Source organism: Oryza brachyantha, chromosome 8 (genome assembly GCF_000231095.2).
Source record: "Oryza brachyantha chromosome 8, ObraRS2, whole genome shotgun sequence".
Taxonomy (NCBI): Eukaryota; Viridiplantae; Streptophyta; class Magnoliopsida; order Poales; family Poaceae; genus Oryza; species Oryza brachyantha.
In genome coordinates this window covers 4204489-4220257 of record NC_023170.2, presented here as the reverse complement: position 1 = coordinate 4220257, position 15769 = coordinate 4204489, and the positions used below count along the sequence as shown (strand labels likewise).

Below are 15769 nucleotides of genomic sequence, written 5' to 3'. Positions count from 1 at the left end.
GGTTACCTTCTGCCATTATTTTTGACCGTGACCGTATTTTCACCAGTCAATTCTGGGGACAGTTATTTGCGAAGGCTGGCACTAAACTAAACGTGAGTACTGCATATCATCCCCAATCTGATGGCCAGACTGAGCGTGTGAATCAATGTTTGGAGATTTATTTGCGTTGCTTTGTTCATGCTACTCCAACGCGATGGTTCTCTTGGTTGCATTTAGCAGAATTTTGGTATAACACCTCGTACCATTCAGCTTTGGGCAAGACACCTTTTGAGGTTTTGTATGGCTCCAGCCCAGTCCATTTTGGTATTACTAATTCTGACCGTGGAGTATCTGATTTACAAACAATTACTTCAACAACATTTGCAACGCGCTCAACAGCAGATGAAGTACTATGTTGATAAGAAGCGCAGCTTTCGGGAATTCGTTGTGGATGACTGGGTTTATGTTAAGCTTCAACCTTATGTTCAGTCTTCAGTCGCTGCTCGTGCCAATCATAAACTTGCCTTTCGGTATTTTGGTCCATTTCAGATCGTTGGCCGAATTGGTTCTGTCGCCTATCGCCTAGCGCTTCCAGCTTCCAGTCAAATTCATCCAGTTTTTCATGTGTCACAGTTGCGATCAGCTCATGGATTTTCTCCTGTTGTCCAGCGGCGTTTACCTGACACCTCTGACATATTTCAAATGCCGCAGTCCTTCCTGGATCAGCGAGTGGTTCGCCGAGGTAATCGCACTCGTTCTCAGGTTTTAACTCACTGGTCTAACGGTGCAGTCGAAGATTCTACTTGGGAAGACATAGATGATATGTGGAATCGCTTTCCTGGTGCACTGGCTTGGGGACAAGCCAGATTTCAAGAGGAGGGGCTTGTCAGGACTCCAGGGGTACAGCCTGACGATGCAGACGCGCCACCACCTGACGTGCCGGACAAGCTACAGTACGAGGCGCTTCAGAGGAGGAGGACAAGCAAACCTAATACTAAGTACCTTGGGCCAGATTGGGCCGTGTAAGCGGGCTGCGTCCTGCGTGAGCTATCATGTGTATAAAAGGAAGTAGAGCAAGACAAGCTGAGGGGACTGGGAACACGACGGCAGCGAAGGCGGCGGAGGCTAGTCCTGTTGGATCAGAAGTACTTGTATCGTGTTCATGAATGCTTCCTTAATCCAAATACCACTCCATCAATCTGGTTCCCACGATGGCACAAGAGCAAAGACATAAACCATGTCTACCGGTGCACATGTGCGTGCCTAGATAGTCAAAGGCAGACTGCACATGTATGCATGGCCTAGCAATCCTATGAGTAGGGCCCACCGTTGAAATTATGAGCTGAGCAGTGCGGCCCATGGATGCAAGCTGCACGTGGCATGCAAAGCACACGCGAAATAAAGCAGGGCTACAAAAATCCTGTAAATTAAAAGCTAATTGGCCCACCAAGCAGAGAGACAAAGCGATACACCATGGTCACACACATGCTGGCTGCCTGCACGTGGTTGCTAATGGGCCCACCGAATAGAGACACAAAGTGATACAACAAGCTCACGCGCTTGGTAGCTGCCTGCACATGCCGCATCCTGTATCCTTGTGCATCCCAGCAAACCATCATAGGCCACACGATGGCAATCGGGCGACAGACAGCATGAAGAACGAGGGGCCTCTAAACACACCAGCAACGCCAATCCGATGACGTGTCGCGCAACGGGTCGCTCCACGCCTGCGCAAAACCTCCCGGACGCATTCCATTTCTCCTAGCTTTTAATATACAGAATTATAGTCTACTTCCATTCATATTAGATCACGTTTGTTTTCAAGGACTTTCATATTAGATCATGTTTGTTTTCAGGGATTTTTTTTGTCTCTGTTACATCGAATGTTTAGACTTATTAGAAGTATTAAATATAGATTATTAATAAAACTCACCTTATACTCTGAACTATTTCGCGAGACAAATCTATTGAGCCTAATTAGTCCATGATTAGCGAGTGAAAAATAAACTATGATGAAAAACCTCAAAATCAATTTTAAAATTTAGCTTCTACGCATAAGCTCAAGCGAAAAGATAACAATATTTCAATGTTTTTGGAAAGTCAGCAATGTTCAGATCGACTTCTGCAAACTGGCCTGTATGGCTGGTACCCACCTTTTCTGTTCTTCATCGGAGGGAAGTCCTGCTACATTTTGCGGAATGCAATTAAACCAGGCACAAAGATGTTTTTTTTAAAAAAAAATCCAATGATAGATTGAATCCACCGGACGTAAAAAAGGAGTAATTTCTGTTTGAAGCATAGGTATTTCCTCACATGCATGAATTGAATAATTTCCTGCAGGAACAAGAAAATAGCCTCATCCTGCATACCAAATTGGACCTAAATTCCTTTTTTTAGATTGGCCCTAAATTCCTTGATGGATTACAAATGCCACAAGGAACTGCAATGGTGATTGGTGAAAGAGGGAAAGCAAATTCCTACTGCAGCCTCTGCTGTTTGTATACATATACATAGCTGTTTCAGATTTCGTATAACAGAAAGATGAAAACACAAGGTTCCAGCTGTGATCTGGGATGAAATTGCTCCTTATTGGTAAGTGAATACCGCATTAGACAGAATGTGAATATTCCTGGAGATATCTGTGATCAGCACATTTCATTTTATGTGGAGAGTATATATATACTACAGAGTGTACTGTATGCAGTTTGTAGGGTAAGCACTGGTTAGTGCAACCTCTGAAGTTGCTAGACAGGGCAAAACATGTTGACATTTCATTGATCGGACATTAGCTCCAAGTGAGCTCTGCAGAAGGTAGCTCTTTTCAGAAACTCAGATCCAATTTTGTTTTCTTAATGATCAGGTAACTGTTAACTGCAATATAATTCTTTTAGCAGTCAGACATGTTTGTGCCTGTTTCATTCAGTCTGGTTCAAAACGAAAGAAAGAAAACCAACAGAATAATCACGAAGTGATATCGTACTAATAAGCTCCTTGCATACATCATCATAAATGAGTTCCCAAAAGTTATACCATGCAATTTTCGAAGCTGCTATTTTGCTATCTTTTAATTCAAAAACAAAGTGACAAAAGCTTAACATATAGAAAGGTGCATCCATATCATCAGAATCCAAAGATGAGCATTTATCCCCATAATAGGCAATGTGGGAATTAATGTATCAAGATTCAAAGATGGCTAATTTTCCTACTAATTTCTAAGTTGTTATTCAACCTTTGGTGATAAAACAAATACGCCAAAGGTACATAACAACGAATATATACCTGGAAGGATTGCCTTCCCTGCAAATTCCTTAATGGAAAGAATTAAGCAGATCAACTTCCTGATGGAAACTCTCTAATGACGCTTTATTTCATCCAAAATGTTACCCACACTAGGCGATAATCTTGGAAGGTATTTGTATACCTGAAAAATAAGAAAACAAAATTATGTCAATCTTATTGAGTGAATGGGTACTTCCAGTAATAAACAATTGCAAGGTAAGGTGAACATTTGATTTAAGAACAGTGTCAGGAAATGGAATTGTCTCTACCAAAGGTTATCTCCCAAATAATTGTTAAGGCCAGCAAAAAAGTTCAAAAGACTAAAATTTCAGTTCATGTGATCTGAAATGTTAGCACTGAGTAGCCAAATGTGAATCTATCCTTCTATCAACTATGGCTGAAACTAGTCATGGAATTATGAGGCTTTAAAAAACATATATATGCCTTTTTATTTAAAAGATAAATGTTCATAATCCTATTAGCTTGACTGTGCAAAGGAAAGAAGTACACTGACCCAAAATTTTATAAATACATCCAGCGCAACGGGAACCAAACAAACAAAAAAGGTTATTGCAGCTTGATCAGCTTCAAGGCCATAGTGCTCGAGAATGACTTCTACCAAGGAATGCCAACCTGACTCTGAATGGTACCTGTGAAAATGCAGCTAAATGATGTTAATATAGTCAACATGATCACAGACAAACCAAAACAGCATTAACCTTGTGATGCCTTTACATGAAATTAACAAAAACAGAAATAAAATTGCAAACGACCCAAAATTGTTTGAAATGGCAAAGGTATCATGAAGTATAATACAATTATACAAACATGGACAGGAGGAGCTCCATTATTAGCAAAGCAATTCATATGTATTCGTGTGAATCGACTTCTAAGAGGAGATACCATACCACTTAGGTTCAATATTTCTAACTAGATGGTAAATAAGATTATGCCATATGAAAGGTGCTACAAACATCTTTGAAGAGAGAAAAGAATGATGAACTATTAAGATCATATCTAACGTGCGAACAAAGAACATTCACAGAACTATCTGCCGCATTCCTGATAAAAATAGTTATCATACAAAATACCTCCATGTATTTTTGTAAACATATCCAGATTACATTATGAGAGATATTACTTAAAAGATCACTCATGATGATAAGATAATATGAATAATGCTTCCTAAAACATGTTGCTGAATAAGTGATATCCCCCCCCCCCTCCCCCCCCCACCCCTTGATATTAGTTTCTAGAAAGAAAAGGTACTCTCCCCTGGTGGGCCTCCTTTCTTTAACTTTTTGGAACGGTTGGGACAAACCCTCTTTCAACAAGAATTACTTAGTTAAAAATTTGATTTTTTTTTCATGTAAGTTTGCTGGTGGAGTTGTGTGTAGCATGTCATATGCAGGTGGCATATGAGAGAGGTAGGTTAGGCACTTAGGCCTCATCTTATTCACCTATAGTTTAATTGCTGACATCCATTATCCAGCAAAAGAAATGACACAGCTGTTTAGTTTTATTGTAGCTTTGTCACACTAGCAAATGTAGATATGAATTCAAGAAAAATAAATTGCAACTCACCCTAGAAGGATGTCTGAAACTAGAATTATAAGGAAAGCTTTCCCACTGTCTGAAATGTTATTTAGCAACTTATATCCTGTGAACTTCAGCATCGCAACCTGAAAGCTTAGCAGGCAGTAAGAGTAAGATGTATGATAGCAGGATAACTCCAAGCATTCATTGGGAGAGAAAAATAGCCTATGATGATAGATAATATAAATTAGTGGCTGCATAGTACATAAATCATGGATGCCAGGTATGTGTTGCTAAATGATAGTAGAATCATATTGCAGAAGAGGTGGTGTTACTACTGCACTGGGTCACAAAAGTATGATACAATGATGTACAGCCAAGTACAAATAGAATGAGAAATACTCTGGCAAGTTGACCCATGCAGTTTTTTGGCACAAATTCATCATGCATTGCCTCCGCACCAAAAGACTTCACATTTATACACAAATCTGGTTAAGCGCTTGTCCAGATTCGTGTCTAAAAGTGAATTTTTTTTTCTTTTTTGGGGGGGGGGGGGGGGGGGGGGCGGACAGAGGTAGTACCATGTACTAACAGCAGAAATTGGATAGCAAGATGCCAACTAGTGCAGACATTTGTCAACTTGTGTGGTGCTATGTACAACTGATCATCTAGCCCACATGCACACCCAGAAAGGTGAAAATTTTAATGGAATATAATCAATGATGGAGAAAACAATGCTGCTTATCTGATAAAACATACTTTGCTTTGGTTGAAGTACATAAGAAGGAATAGGGAAACCCCATAAACCATGTCAGACCAGATATTTGCAAATGCCTTTCGATTTTCTAATCTCCATTCATCTCTTAACTCTATCCTGATCAAGTAGCAGAGCAGATCGTTAAGATTGAACAGATGAAATTGCACAGCAAAATATTGCCACTATCATTTTAACAGAGTAGAAGATGCTAGTGCATCAATAGATGTTACAACAAGGCAAGAAAGCATAGTAGTTAGAATGTTTCTCACGCTTTTTCCCGTAACTCTGACCAGAGCTCATCATCAGAAAGTGGAGGAGATTGACCAATCTCTACTTCAAAACGATATCTTGCTTTCTCAGTTTTTATATCCTTTACCATCAGGAGTTTCTGGCTGCGCCTTACATCAAGCAGCTCAGCAGCAAGTGGTACCTTCTGGACATACCTGTTATTGTGTAAGTTCCATGTAATCAATTCTGCATTTAGCATAGATGATTATTGATTGCATGTATTTCAGAAGAACTTTGAGTGAGAAACTGAGAATATCATTATTGCTTGAAACTTCACCCTATAAATTCCTAACATCAGACTGGGTGTACATCAAATGCATTTTTTCCATTAAAAAGGAGAAAGAATTGACAAAGAAAATATGGAACACCAAGAGAGGATTTACCTTTCCAAAAATGGCATCAGAACATAGTCATGAACTAGAAAATCCAACGCCCATGGAATCACAATCAATAATGCTAGAAATTTGGCCTGAAAGTGCGAACCTTCTTTTGTTAGATCCAATTTGCTAGGGTCTTAATATAAGTAAATGTTACCATAGTTTTTTACATTTCTATTTTTCCTCCATAAAATGGTCGAGATACATCAGTAACCAGATACAAAATCATCACCAACACAATGAACCCTCAGCATTCAATGATATTATAAGGCATAAAGATTAAGGTCAGGTATCTCATGGTTATTGCTGGATAGTAGGTTACAATATTTGGTAACAGCAAACAAGATGGTTAGATGGGTAAAGAGCTCACCGAGTTCGTTGAAGCATAAAGAAAAACCCGGTCTTCAAACAACATGTCATTGTAATCTTCATCGATGGAGTCCCTAAAAGTTTCAATCAAGCCTTTATCCCTCACTATCTCTGCAGGATCATCGGTTATCAAGTCCTCCACATCCACATCCCCACCCCAGCCGCCGGCGCCGGCGCCATCCTCCGACGTGCTGCCTCCACCAATCCAATCCTCCCACGACCGGCCTTCCGCGTTCATGGCGTCCTGCCGCGCCTCCCGCAGCTCGACAACAGCCTCGGCTTTCCTCTTCCACGTCTCGAACTTGTCGTCGTCCGACAGCGCTTCCTGGGCGCCGACCTCCTCGAGCAGCTCGTCATCCTCCCTCCAGCCGGACAGGCTCTCCTCGTCGTCGTTCCAGTCGGAGAACCACGCCTTCCACCACGGCCGCGGCGACGGCTGCCTCTTGGGCCGCCGCCTCCTCCCCCTCCCCTTCTTGGCGGCGAACACCACCATGCCCCTCTCGGAACCAGCGCCGAACATCTTGCATGCGCAGCAGACCCTCCGGCGGCGGATCCTCCAGCCCAGCAGGAGCCGGAGCGCGATGCCTTGAGAGCTGGCCGCGGAATAGCTCATCAATTAAGCTCATGAAACTGAGCGAGACCGCATCATCGTCATCATCATCTTCTTCTTCTTCCCCAAGCAGCACTCACAACAAACTGGGGAATGCACATCGAGACACCATCAAATTGCCAACAAGAACCCCCTCAAAACAATCCAAGCAACGGCAGAAAGGAAAAAAAAGGAAGCAGCTTTAAACCAAGCGTGTCCGGCCCCGGCCGGCGGGGGATCAAGCGCAATGCCTTGCCTGAGCTAGCAGCAGCAAGCAAGCAATCGGGGAGGTTGCTGGTGGTCGGTGGCATCCACAAAATAAAATCTTGAGCGGAGTGGATAAGACACGGGACGGGAAGGGGACGCCTGTTTCGAGATGGCGCGACTCTCCGCCTCCGCGCTTTGCGGTTGTTGGGCCTGGGTTACATAGAATGGTATTGGATCAGATTTTTCTACCAAATGTTATCTGCCCATGCTTAATTTAAAAAAATATTATCGATGGGTATAAGTTCTATAAAATATTATCACATAAATAAATTTGTTAAAAAATACCATTATTGTTAGGGTTCCGTCCATATTTCTCCATTAAGTTCTATAGTGTAAACATTATATTTAACAATAAAAGTAAACAGATTCCTAACAACGATGGTATTTCTTAGACATATGATTCGTTTTCTAGAACTCGTACCCGTCAATGGTATTTCTTAGACTTAGACATTTGTCAATGATATTTTTTAGATTTTCTTAACTTTTAATGTTACTTTACCTATATGTTTAAGCATTCGTACGGTGTAGTTTCTTAAAATATGCATAAAATAAAAGGTTGACACTTACTCTGTTAAAAAATATTTCTCGTTTACGACCAGATTTGGTTAAACTTCTAGAATTTCAATAATTAATTATTTTTAAAATGCTTACTTTAAATATAAAACAAATAACATACATTGATTTTCTCCTCGAAAAATACTAACATAATATTGTAAACATATTAGAATTTGTAAATTTAATTTAACATAAAATTGCTTTTTGAAATTTTATTAGTTCGATCAAATCTTATCCTAAACAACAAGTGTTTTTATCGGAGAGAGCACGCCTAATGCACAAGAAAATAATCGTATAGTTATTCGCATCGCCCTGGCCTGGCCCATCTCTTCTTCTATCTAGATTGTGTGGTCTGACTGTGAGGTATATATGTAGCTGTTTTGGTTGTTTATATCAGTATAGCCTAGCTAACATAAGATTATATTTGGTTGACTGTATTGGAGATCTGGTCGAGAAGTGACTTTATTTGGTTGATTGCATACCGTATACACGAGTAACTATATATTTTTAATTGATATGACCGATTTATATGAAGAAAAAAAATCTTACTATAGACAAAATAACATATAAAAAATTGACGTTAATGGACATATGATTTACATCAATTTATCACATACAAAGTCAAATCCAAATCCAAATGGTAAAATTATTTGACAAAATCACTGTATAATCGGTTATTGTAGTTAACTCGTTATAACAAGATTCCACATAATTATATTAAAATAAAATAAAAATATATGCTTCTTTGGGTTGGGTTAGGTTGAGAGATGCCCCCCATTGGATATTTTGATGTTGTTTTATCCGCAGAGGAGAAAGAGTCTGATCTGAAATAACACTCTGACAAAATCAATGTTTCCTGGTATCAAATCAAAATGTTATAGTGGTTTTTTTGTGATGTTTTTATTTTTTTCATTTGATAAACAAGACTTGTTGTTTCCATAAATGAAAACTCGATGTTTCATAATATACAACGAAAATGTTTTAAAAAATTTCTTGATATGCAATGAAACAGTGCCTGATTTTTTTAAACAATCGGGTTTCCGATTCGTAGGTGTTTTATAAAGTTTATCTAATAATAAAACAAATCATAACAAAAGTAATTATGTAACTGTTGTTGGTTGATTTATCGGTTAGCCGATATTTAGGAAAGGATATAACCACCGTAATCCTATCCGTAATCCATCTCTAACTCTGAAATTCGTAATCCTTATGGGACGTAACTGCGATCGGTGGTTACGGGTCAGAATCGGATTAGGAAAAGCCCCCGATACCCACCAGTGCTATATAAAAGAAGAGGAGCCCACGGGGACGCTCGTGTCGCTTATTCTCTAAACTAAAATTCGAAATCAAGCTCTCCCGATTAGAGAAGCGCTGGAAGGGTTTCGTGCGGCGATTCCAGGACAGTGCCGTTGGAGACCCGAAGGTCGGAGATTCAAATTAGATCACCGGCGACCTAATCTTGCCGGAGACGAAGGAAAGAAGACAGAATTGAAGAAAAGAAAAGAAGGAAATCAGATGGCTTCATCTGCAGGTTTATTTAGTTTTTCGAATTTGAATTAATCGGTGATCATGTGCTGATTAGTGTTTAAATTCGTAATCTCTTGTTTATGATTGAATTGAATTATCTAACATTGTGGTATCAGAGCCAATCCTAGTCGTATTTGATCCCATCACTGATTGATTATGAATCAATTGATTGTTTTCGGTCTGTTAATTAATCTAATCGGTGAAGGATTCGAGTTAGCTGCATACACTGTTGTTGATTCGAATTCCAGACCGAGAAATCAAAACCTCAAACCCTAGATCAAATTACAGTCAACCAAAACTATTTGATCCGGCTTCGGATTGAAGAAAGCTCACCGGAGCAATAACGGTCGTCGCCGTCGCCGTCGGGTGGGCTTCGCCCATCCGTGCGCGCGCCTGTGCCGCCGCTATTTGTGCCGGGGATCGATCGCCATCCACCGTCGCCGCCGCCGAGCGGGCTTCGACCCGTGCGTGGCACGCGCGCGTGCGTAGTTGCCGCGCGCCGGCGCGAGGGTGCTGCCGCCTCCGCTCTCCTCCTCCGGCCACGCCAGCTCCGTCGTGCGTGCGCCGTCACCGTCGCCGGGTCTCCGCCCCGACGGGAACGGCCGGCTTGGGCGCCGCCGCCTTCGGGCGCGCTCGACCCCCCCAGCCGGTGGGTGATGGTCCGCGCTTTTGGCGCCCGCCCTCCCCGCCGGACCGCCGCCGCCATCCAGCGCCGGGCGCTCGCCGCCCGCCACCGGAGAAGAGGAGAAAAGTGGGAGGAGAGGAAATATCAGGGGCTAGGGTTAGGGTTTTCAGCCGACGGGTGGGTTATCCTCGCCGCGCCGGATCTCGGCCGTTGATTTCGATCGGACGGCCACGATTAGCCCCTTACTCACTCCTGGGCCGCCGCCACTTAATGGGCCGACTCGGCCGCATGGGCCGACTCGGCCGCATGGGCCGACGCCCCTTACGCACTTGCGAGCTGCCTAACGGGCCGGCCTCTCGTGGGTCGGCCCGGTAAATGGATAGGCCAAAAAAAATTATTTTTTTAAAATTCCAGAAATTAGTTTATACCTTGTTATGGGCTGTTTAAAATTGCAAAAAAAATAAAATAAAATAAAATTGATAAAATATATTTTATTGCTCAGAAAATTATCTCTAGTTAAATGGAACCAACGGGAAGTTTGCTAGAAAGAATTTATGATGTGAAGTTATTTATTGACCAACGTTATTTATGATTTCACGTCAATTTAAATTTGATTATTTCTTCCTTGATTATTTCTGCCCAACGGTGATATAATTGAGGATTTTCCAACGGTGATTAGATTTGGAGAAGTATTATACACATATTATTTTATTTTTGATCAAATGTTTTATATTATAAATTGTTATCTGCAGCTTTGTCACAGCTTAAAAGGATTGAGCCACTTGATGGGGCTAATTATGCTGAATGCAAAAACAACATGCTCCTGAATTTGGGGCTGTTGGAAAATGATCTCGCACTTAGAGAGGATCCACCTGTGGAACCAAAATTAGCTGACTTTATGGATGAGAATGATGAGGAATACATCAATCTCAAGTGGGCTTACGATGAAAAGTGGCCCGCTTGGGAGAAATCAAACAGAGTGTCCCTAATGTACATCAAGAGCAACATCTCTCCTTCTATTATAGGGGGGATTGCTGACTCTGACAATGTTAAGACGTATCTGGCAAACATTGAATCAAACTACAAGGCGTGTACCAAAACCTATGCCAGTACTCTTATCATGAAAATGGGCTCTTCTGTCTATGATGGAAAGAAAGGCATCCGACAACACATCATGGAAATGTCACACATGGCTCATCAACTAAAAACGATGGACATGGAAATTTCGGAAGCCTATCTTGTCCATTTCATCCTGAACTCACTAAACTCTGATTATGATCCGTTCAAAATTCACTACAATACTCAAAAAGAAAAGTGGACCATTTTAGAGCTTATCTCCCATGCAGTGAAGAGGAAGAGCGTCAAAAGGCCAAAAGGCAAAAACACATTGACCAGCTTAACCTCGTCAACTCTAAGGGCAAGAGAAAGTTCCATCAAGAAGAAGCCTCTGGATCAAAGAAAAAGGGCAAGCCACCTCACCCTCCGAAACAAGGAGGGAGTAAGGCTGCTCAATCAACTGCTCAACCTTCAGCTGGGCCAAAATTCAAGAATCCTCACTGCACTTTCTGTGACAGTGATGGACATTGGCACAAAAATTGCCCCCGCTTCAAGGAGTGGTTGGCCCGTAAAGGTATAAATGAAATTAATGAAATTTCCAACGTTAATGAATCCCTATATGTTGAGTTTTCCCGGAATTCTTGGTGGGTTGACTCAGGTGCCACCGTGCACGTCACTAATTCATTACAGGGATTGAATGGCGTCCAGACGCTAAGAAAGGGGGACCACATCCTAAGAGTAGCTGATGGAGCGGAGATTGAAGTGGAGGCTGTTGGAGACCTCACCCTCAAGCTTCCCAGTGGCTACAATTTAATACTTAATAATGTCTTAGTTGCTCCTTCCGTTAAAAGAAATCTTATTTCAGTCAGAGTCCTAGCAGAGTCAGGATATGACTGTTATTTTTCCAAGAGAACTTGTTACATTAAGCATCTAAATAAAGTAATTGGTCTTACCTTCGTGCGAGACAAACTCTACTTGCTCTCTTTGGATCATACTGTGATGAATGTCATAAATGCCTGCAATGATAAAAATGAGACTTCATCGAAATTGTGGCACTATCGCTTAGGCCACATTTCTAGGGGGAAAATCGAACGTCTCATTAAAGAAGAATTATTACTCCCCTTAGATTTTTCTAACGCTGATCATTGCATAGATTGCGTTAAAGGAAAATTTGCTAAATCAATTAAGAAAGGAGCCACTAGGAGCACGAGTCCACTAGAAATAATTCACACTGATATTTGTGGACCGTTCCCAGTGACATCTGTAGATGGTTTTGATTCATTCATTACATTTACGGATGATTACTCCCGTTATGGATATATTTATCCCATAAGCGATCGTTCTGAATCTCTCGAAAAATTCAAAATATTCAAAGCAGAAGTTGAAAACCAGCACAACGCGAAAATTAAAATAGTGAGATCAGACCGTGGTGGTGAGTACTATGGGAAACATGCTCCATTTGGGCAAAGTCCTGGTCCATTTGCTCAATATCTTCAGATTCATGGGATTATTGCACAATATTCCATGCCTGGGGAGCCTCAACAAAATGGAGTGGCAGAAAGACGCAACCGCACACTCATGGAGATGGTGCGGAGCATGCTTAGTCACTCCAACTTATCAAATAAATTATGGATTGAGGCATTAAAAACGGCTGCACACATACTAAACAGAGTTCCAAGCAAGTCTGTGCCGAAAACTCCGTATGAACTGTGGACCGGAAGAAAACCGACACTAAATTATTTGAAAGTGTGGGGCTGCCGTGCAGAAGCGAAATTATTCAACCCCCAATTAAAGAAATTAGACCCCAAGACTGTGAGCTGTCATTTTATCGGTTACCCGTCACATTCTAAGGGATATCGATTTTACTGCCCAAACCGTGTCACTAAATTTGTAGAAACCAGACATGCTGTCTTCTTGGAAAATTATGAAATGGGGAGCTCACAGGAAAGGGAAATTAATCTTGAGGAAATTCGGGTGAGTGTTTCTTCTCCTCCGGAAATCCAAGAGAATAATGTCCCTATTTTTCATAATGTACCACAAACTGTAGTTCCCACAGTTGGCGCTACGGCTACTGCTGAGGAAAATATTGAAACCCATGAAAATAATGAGCCTCAACAGAGTCCTGTGATACATAATGAAGAAGAAATTCCGCAACCTGATCCTGAACCGTCTGTGGTCAATAATGAAAATCAAGAATTAAGACGATCACAACGGAACAGGAGATCTGCCATCCCTGATTATTATGAAATTTATATGGGTGAAGATATTGGGAAGGTAGACGACCCCACCTCATTTAAGGAAGCCATAAGCAGTAAAAATTCATCCAAGTGGGTTCAAGCCATGGAAGATGAACTCAAATCAATGAGCCAAAATAAAGTGTGGGATCTAGTAGAAATTCTTAAAGGAGTAAAAACAGTAGGCTGCAAATGGGTCTACAAAACTAAATTGGACTCCAAAGGAAATATCAAACGATTCAAAGCAAGGCTTGTGGCGAAGGGTTTTTCGCAGAGAGAAGGAATTGATTACGATGAAACATTCTCTACTGTCTCTAAGAAAGACTCATTCAACCGGAAGGTTTTGTTGTGGAAGGAAAGAGCCATATGGGATGCAAACTTAAGAAATCCATCTATGGACTTAAACAGGCGTCAAGGCAATGGAACCTTAAGTTCGATGAAATTATCAAGAAATTCGGATTTAAGGAAAATAAGGTGGACAACTGCATTTATACCAAAATTAAAGGTGGGAAATTTATTATACTAGTACTCTATGTAGATGGCATTTTATTAGCAAGCAGTGACAAGAATCTGCTGCGAGAAACCAAGGAATTTTTGTCATCGAAATTTGATATGAAGGATCTCGGTGATGCATCATACGTTTTGGGTATTGAGATTCACCGAGACAGGTCCAAAGGGGTGCTAGGTTTATCACAGAAATCATATATTTCCAGAGTATTGGAAAGATATAATATGAGCAAATGCTTGACATCACCTGCTCCAATTATGAAAGGGGACAAGTTTGGTTCATTCCAAAGTCCGAGAAATGAATTGGAAGAAAAAGAAATGACTAAGGCCATATGCTTCAGCTGTCGGAAGCTTAATGTATGCTCAAGTTTGTACGCGACCAGACTTGGCGTTTGTAACCGGGATGCTTGGCAGATATCTGTCTAAACCAGGTATGGACCACTAGAAGGCAGTAAAGAAAGTATTGCGTTATTTGCAAAGAACTAAACATTACATGCTCACATACAAAAAATCTGATAAGCTTGAAGTTATAGGCTATTCGGATGCTGACTTCGCAGGGTGTTTAGATACCAAGAAATCTACTTCTGGGTATATATTCACTCTTGCGGGGGAGCCATTTCATGGAAAGTACTAAACAAACACTGACTGCATCGTCGACAATGCAGGCAGAATTTGTGGCATGTTATCACGCAACAGGGTAGGCTGTATGGCTTAAAAATTTTATTCCGGGATTACAAGAGGTTGACAGCATTGAAAGACCACTGACTATATACTGCGACAATGAGGCTGCAGTTTTCTATACGAGTAACAACAAGTCAAGTGAAGCTGCCAAACACATTGACATTAAATACCATGTTGTGAAAGATAGAGTACATGATCAAACAATCAAAATTGAATACATAAACACTAAATCAATGCTTGCGGATCCGTTAACTAAAGGCTTAGCTCCCAACTTGTTCAAAGAACATGTGGCCAATATGGGATTGTGTAATGACCTTGAATAAAGATCCTGGAAACCGGGGCAATTAAGTTCGATCAACACCCGCTTAATTAATCAAGGGTTTATTCGTATGATATTGTGAACTATAAGTCTTGTCGTCTCAATGATGCGAAATGTTGTTGTGACACATTGCTTTAGGGAGCTGTATTGTATGATGGACTCGTAATTAACCTCTAAATCAAGGGGAGAATGTTGGTTGATTTATCGGTTAGCCGATATTTAGGAAAGGATATAACCACCGTAATCCTATCCGTAATCCATCTCTAACTCTGAAATTCGTAACCCTTATGGGCCGTAACTGCGATCGGTGGTTACGGGTCAGAATCGGATTAGGAAAAGCGCACGATACCCACCAGTGCTATATAAAAGAAGAGGAGCCCACGAGGACGCTCGTGTCGCTTATTCTCTAAACTAGAAATTCGAAATCAAGCTCTCCCGATCAGAGAAGCGCTGGAAGGGTTTCGTGCGGCGATTCCAGGACAGTGCCGTTGGAGACCCGAAGGTCGGAGATTCAAATTAGATCACCGGCGACCTAATCTTGCCAGAGACGAAGGAAAGAAGACAAAATTGAAGAAAAGAAAAGAAGGGAATCAGATGGCTTCATCTGCAGGTTTATTTAGTTTTCCGCATTTGAATTAATCGGTGATCATGTGCTGATTAGGGTTTAAATTCGTAATCTCTTGTTTATGATTGAATTGAATTATCTAACAACTGTTTGATAAATGGTTTGATGTAGATCAAAAATCAAGTGCGTAGATAAAAAAAAATGGAAGGAGGAGTACAATCTCAACATACAGATACATCTTTATCCTGCAAGACGGGTG

At 41.1% G+C, this 15769-nt stretch overlaps 1 protein-coding gene across 1 annotated transcript; it reads right to left on the bottom strand.

Annotated features, from left to right (window-relative positions):
• Positions 1-2961: 2961 nt before the first annotated feature.
• LOC102706497 (chloroplast envelope membrane protein) lies at positions 2962-7555 on the bottom strand. The gene is made up of 7 exons (XM_015840230.2): positions 6587-7555; positions 6223-6308; positions 5821-5994; positions 5554-5668; positions 4843-4940; positions 3773-3908; positions 2962-3400 (listed from the first exon to the last, which is right to left on the bottom strand). Exons 1-7 carry the CDS (start codon positions 7196-7198, stop codon positions 3332-3334), a joined length of 1290 nt encoding a protein of 429 aa, XP_015695716.1. The 5' UTR covers positions 7199-7555; the 3' UTR covers positions 2962-3331.
• Between the last annotated feature and the right edge of the window lie 8214 nt (positions 7556-15769).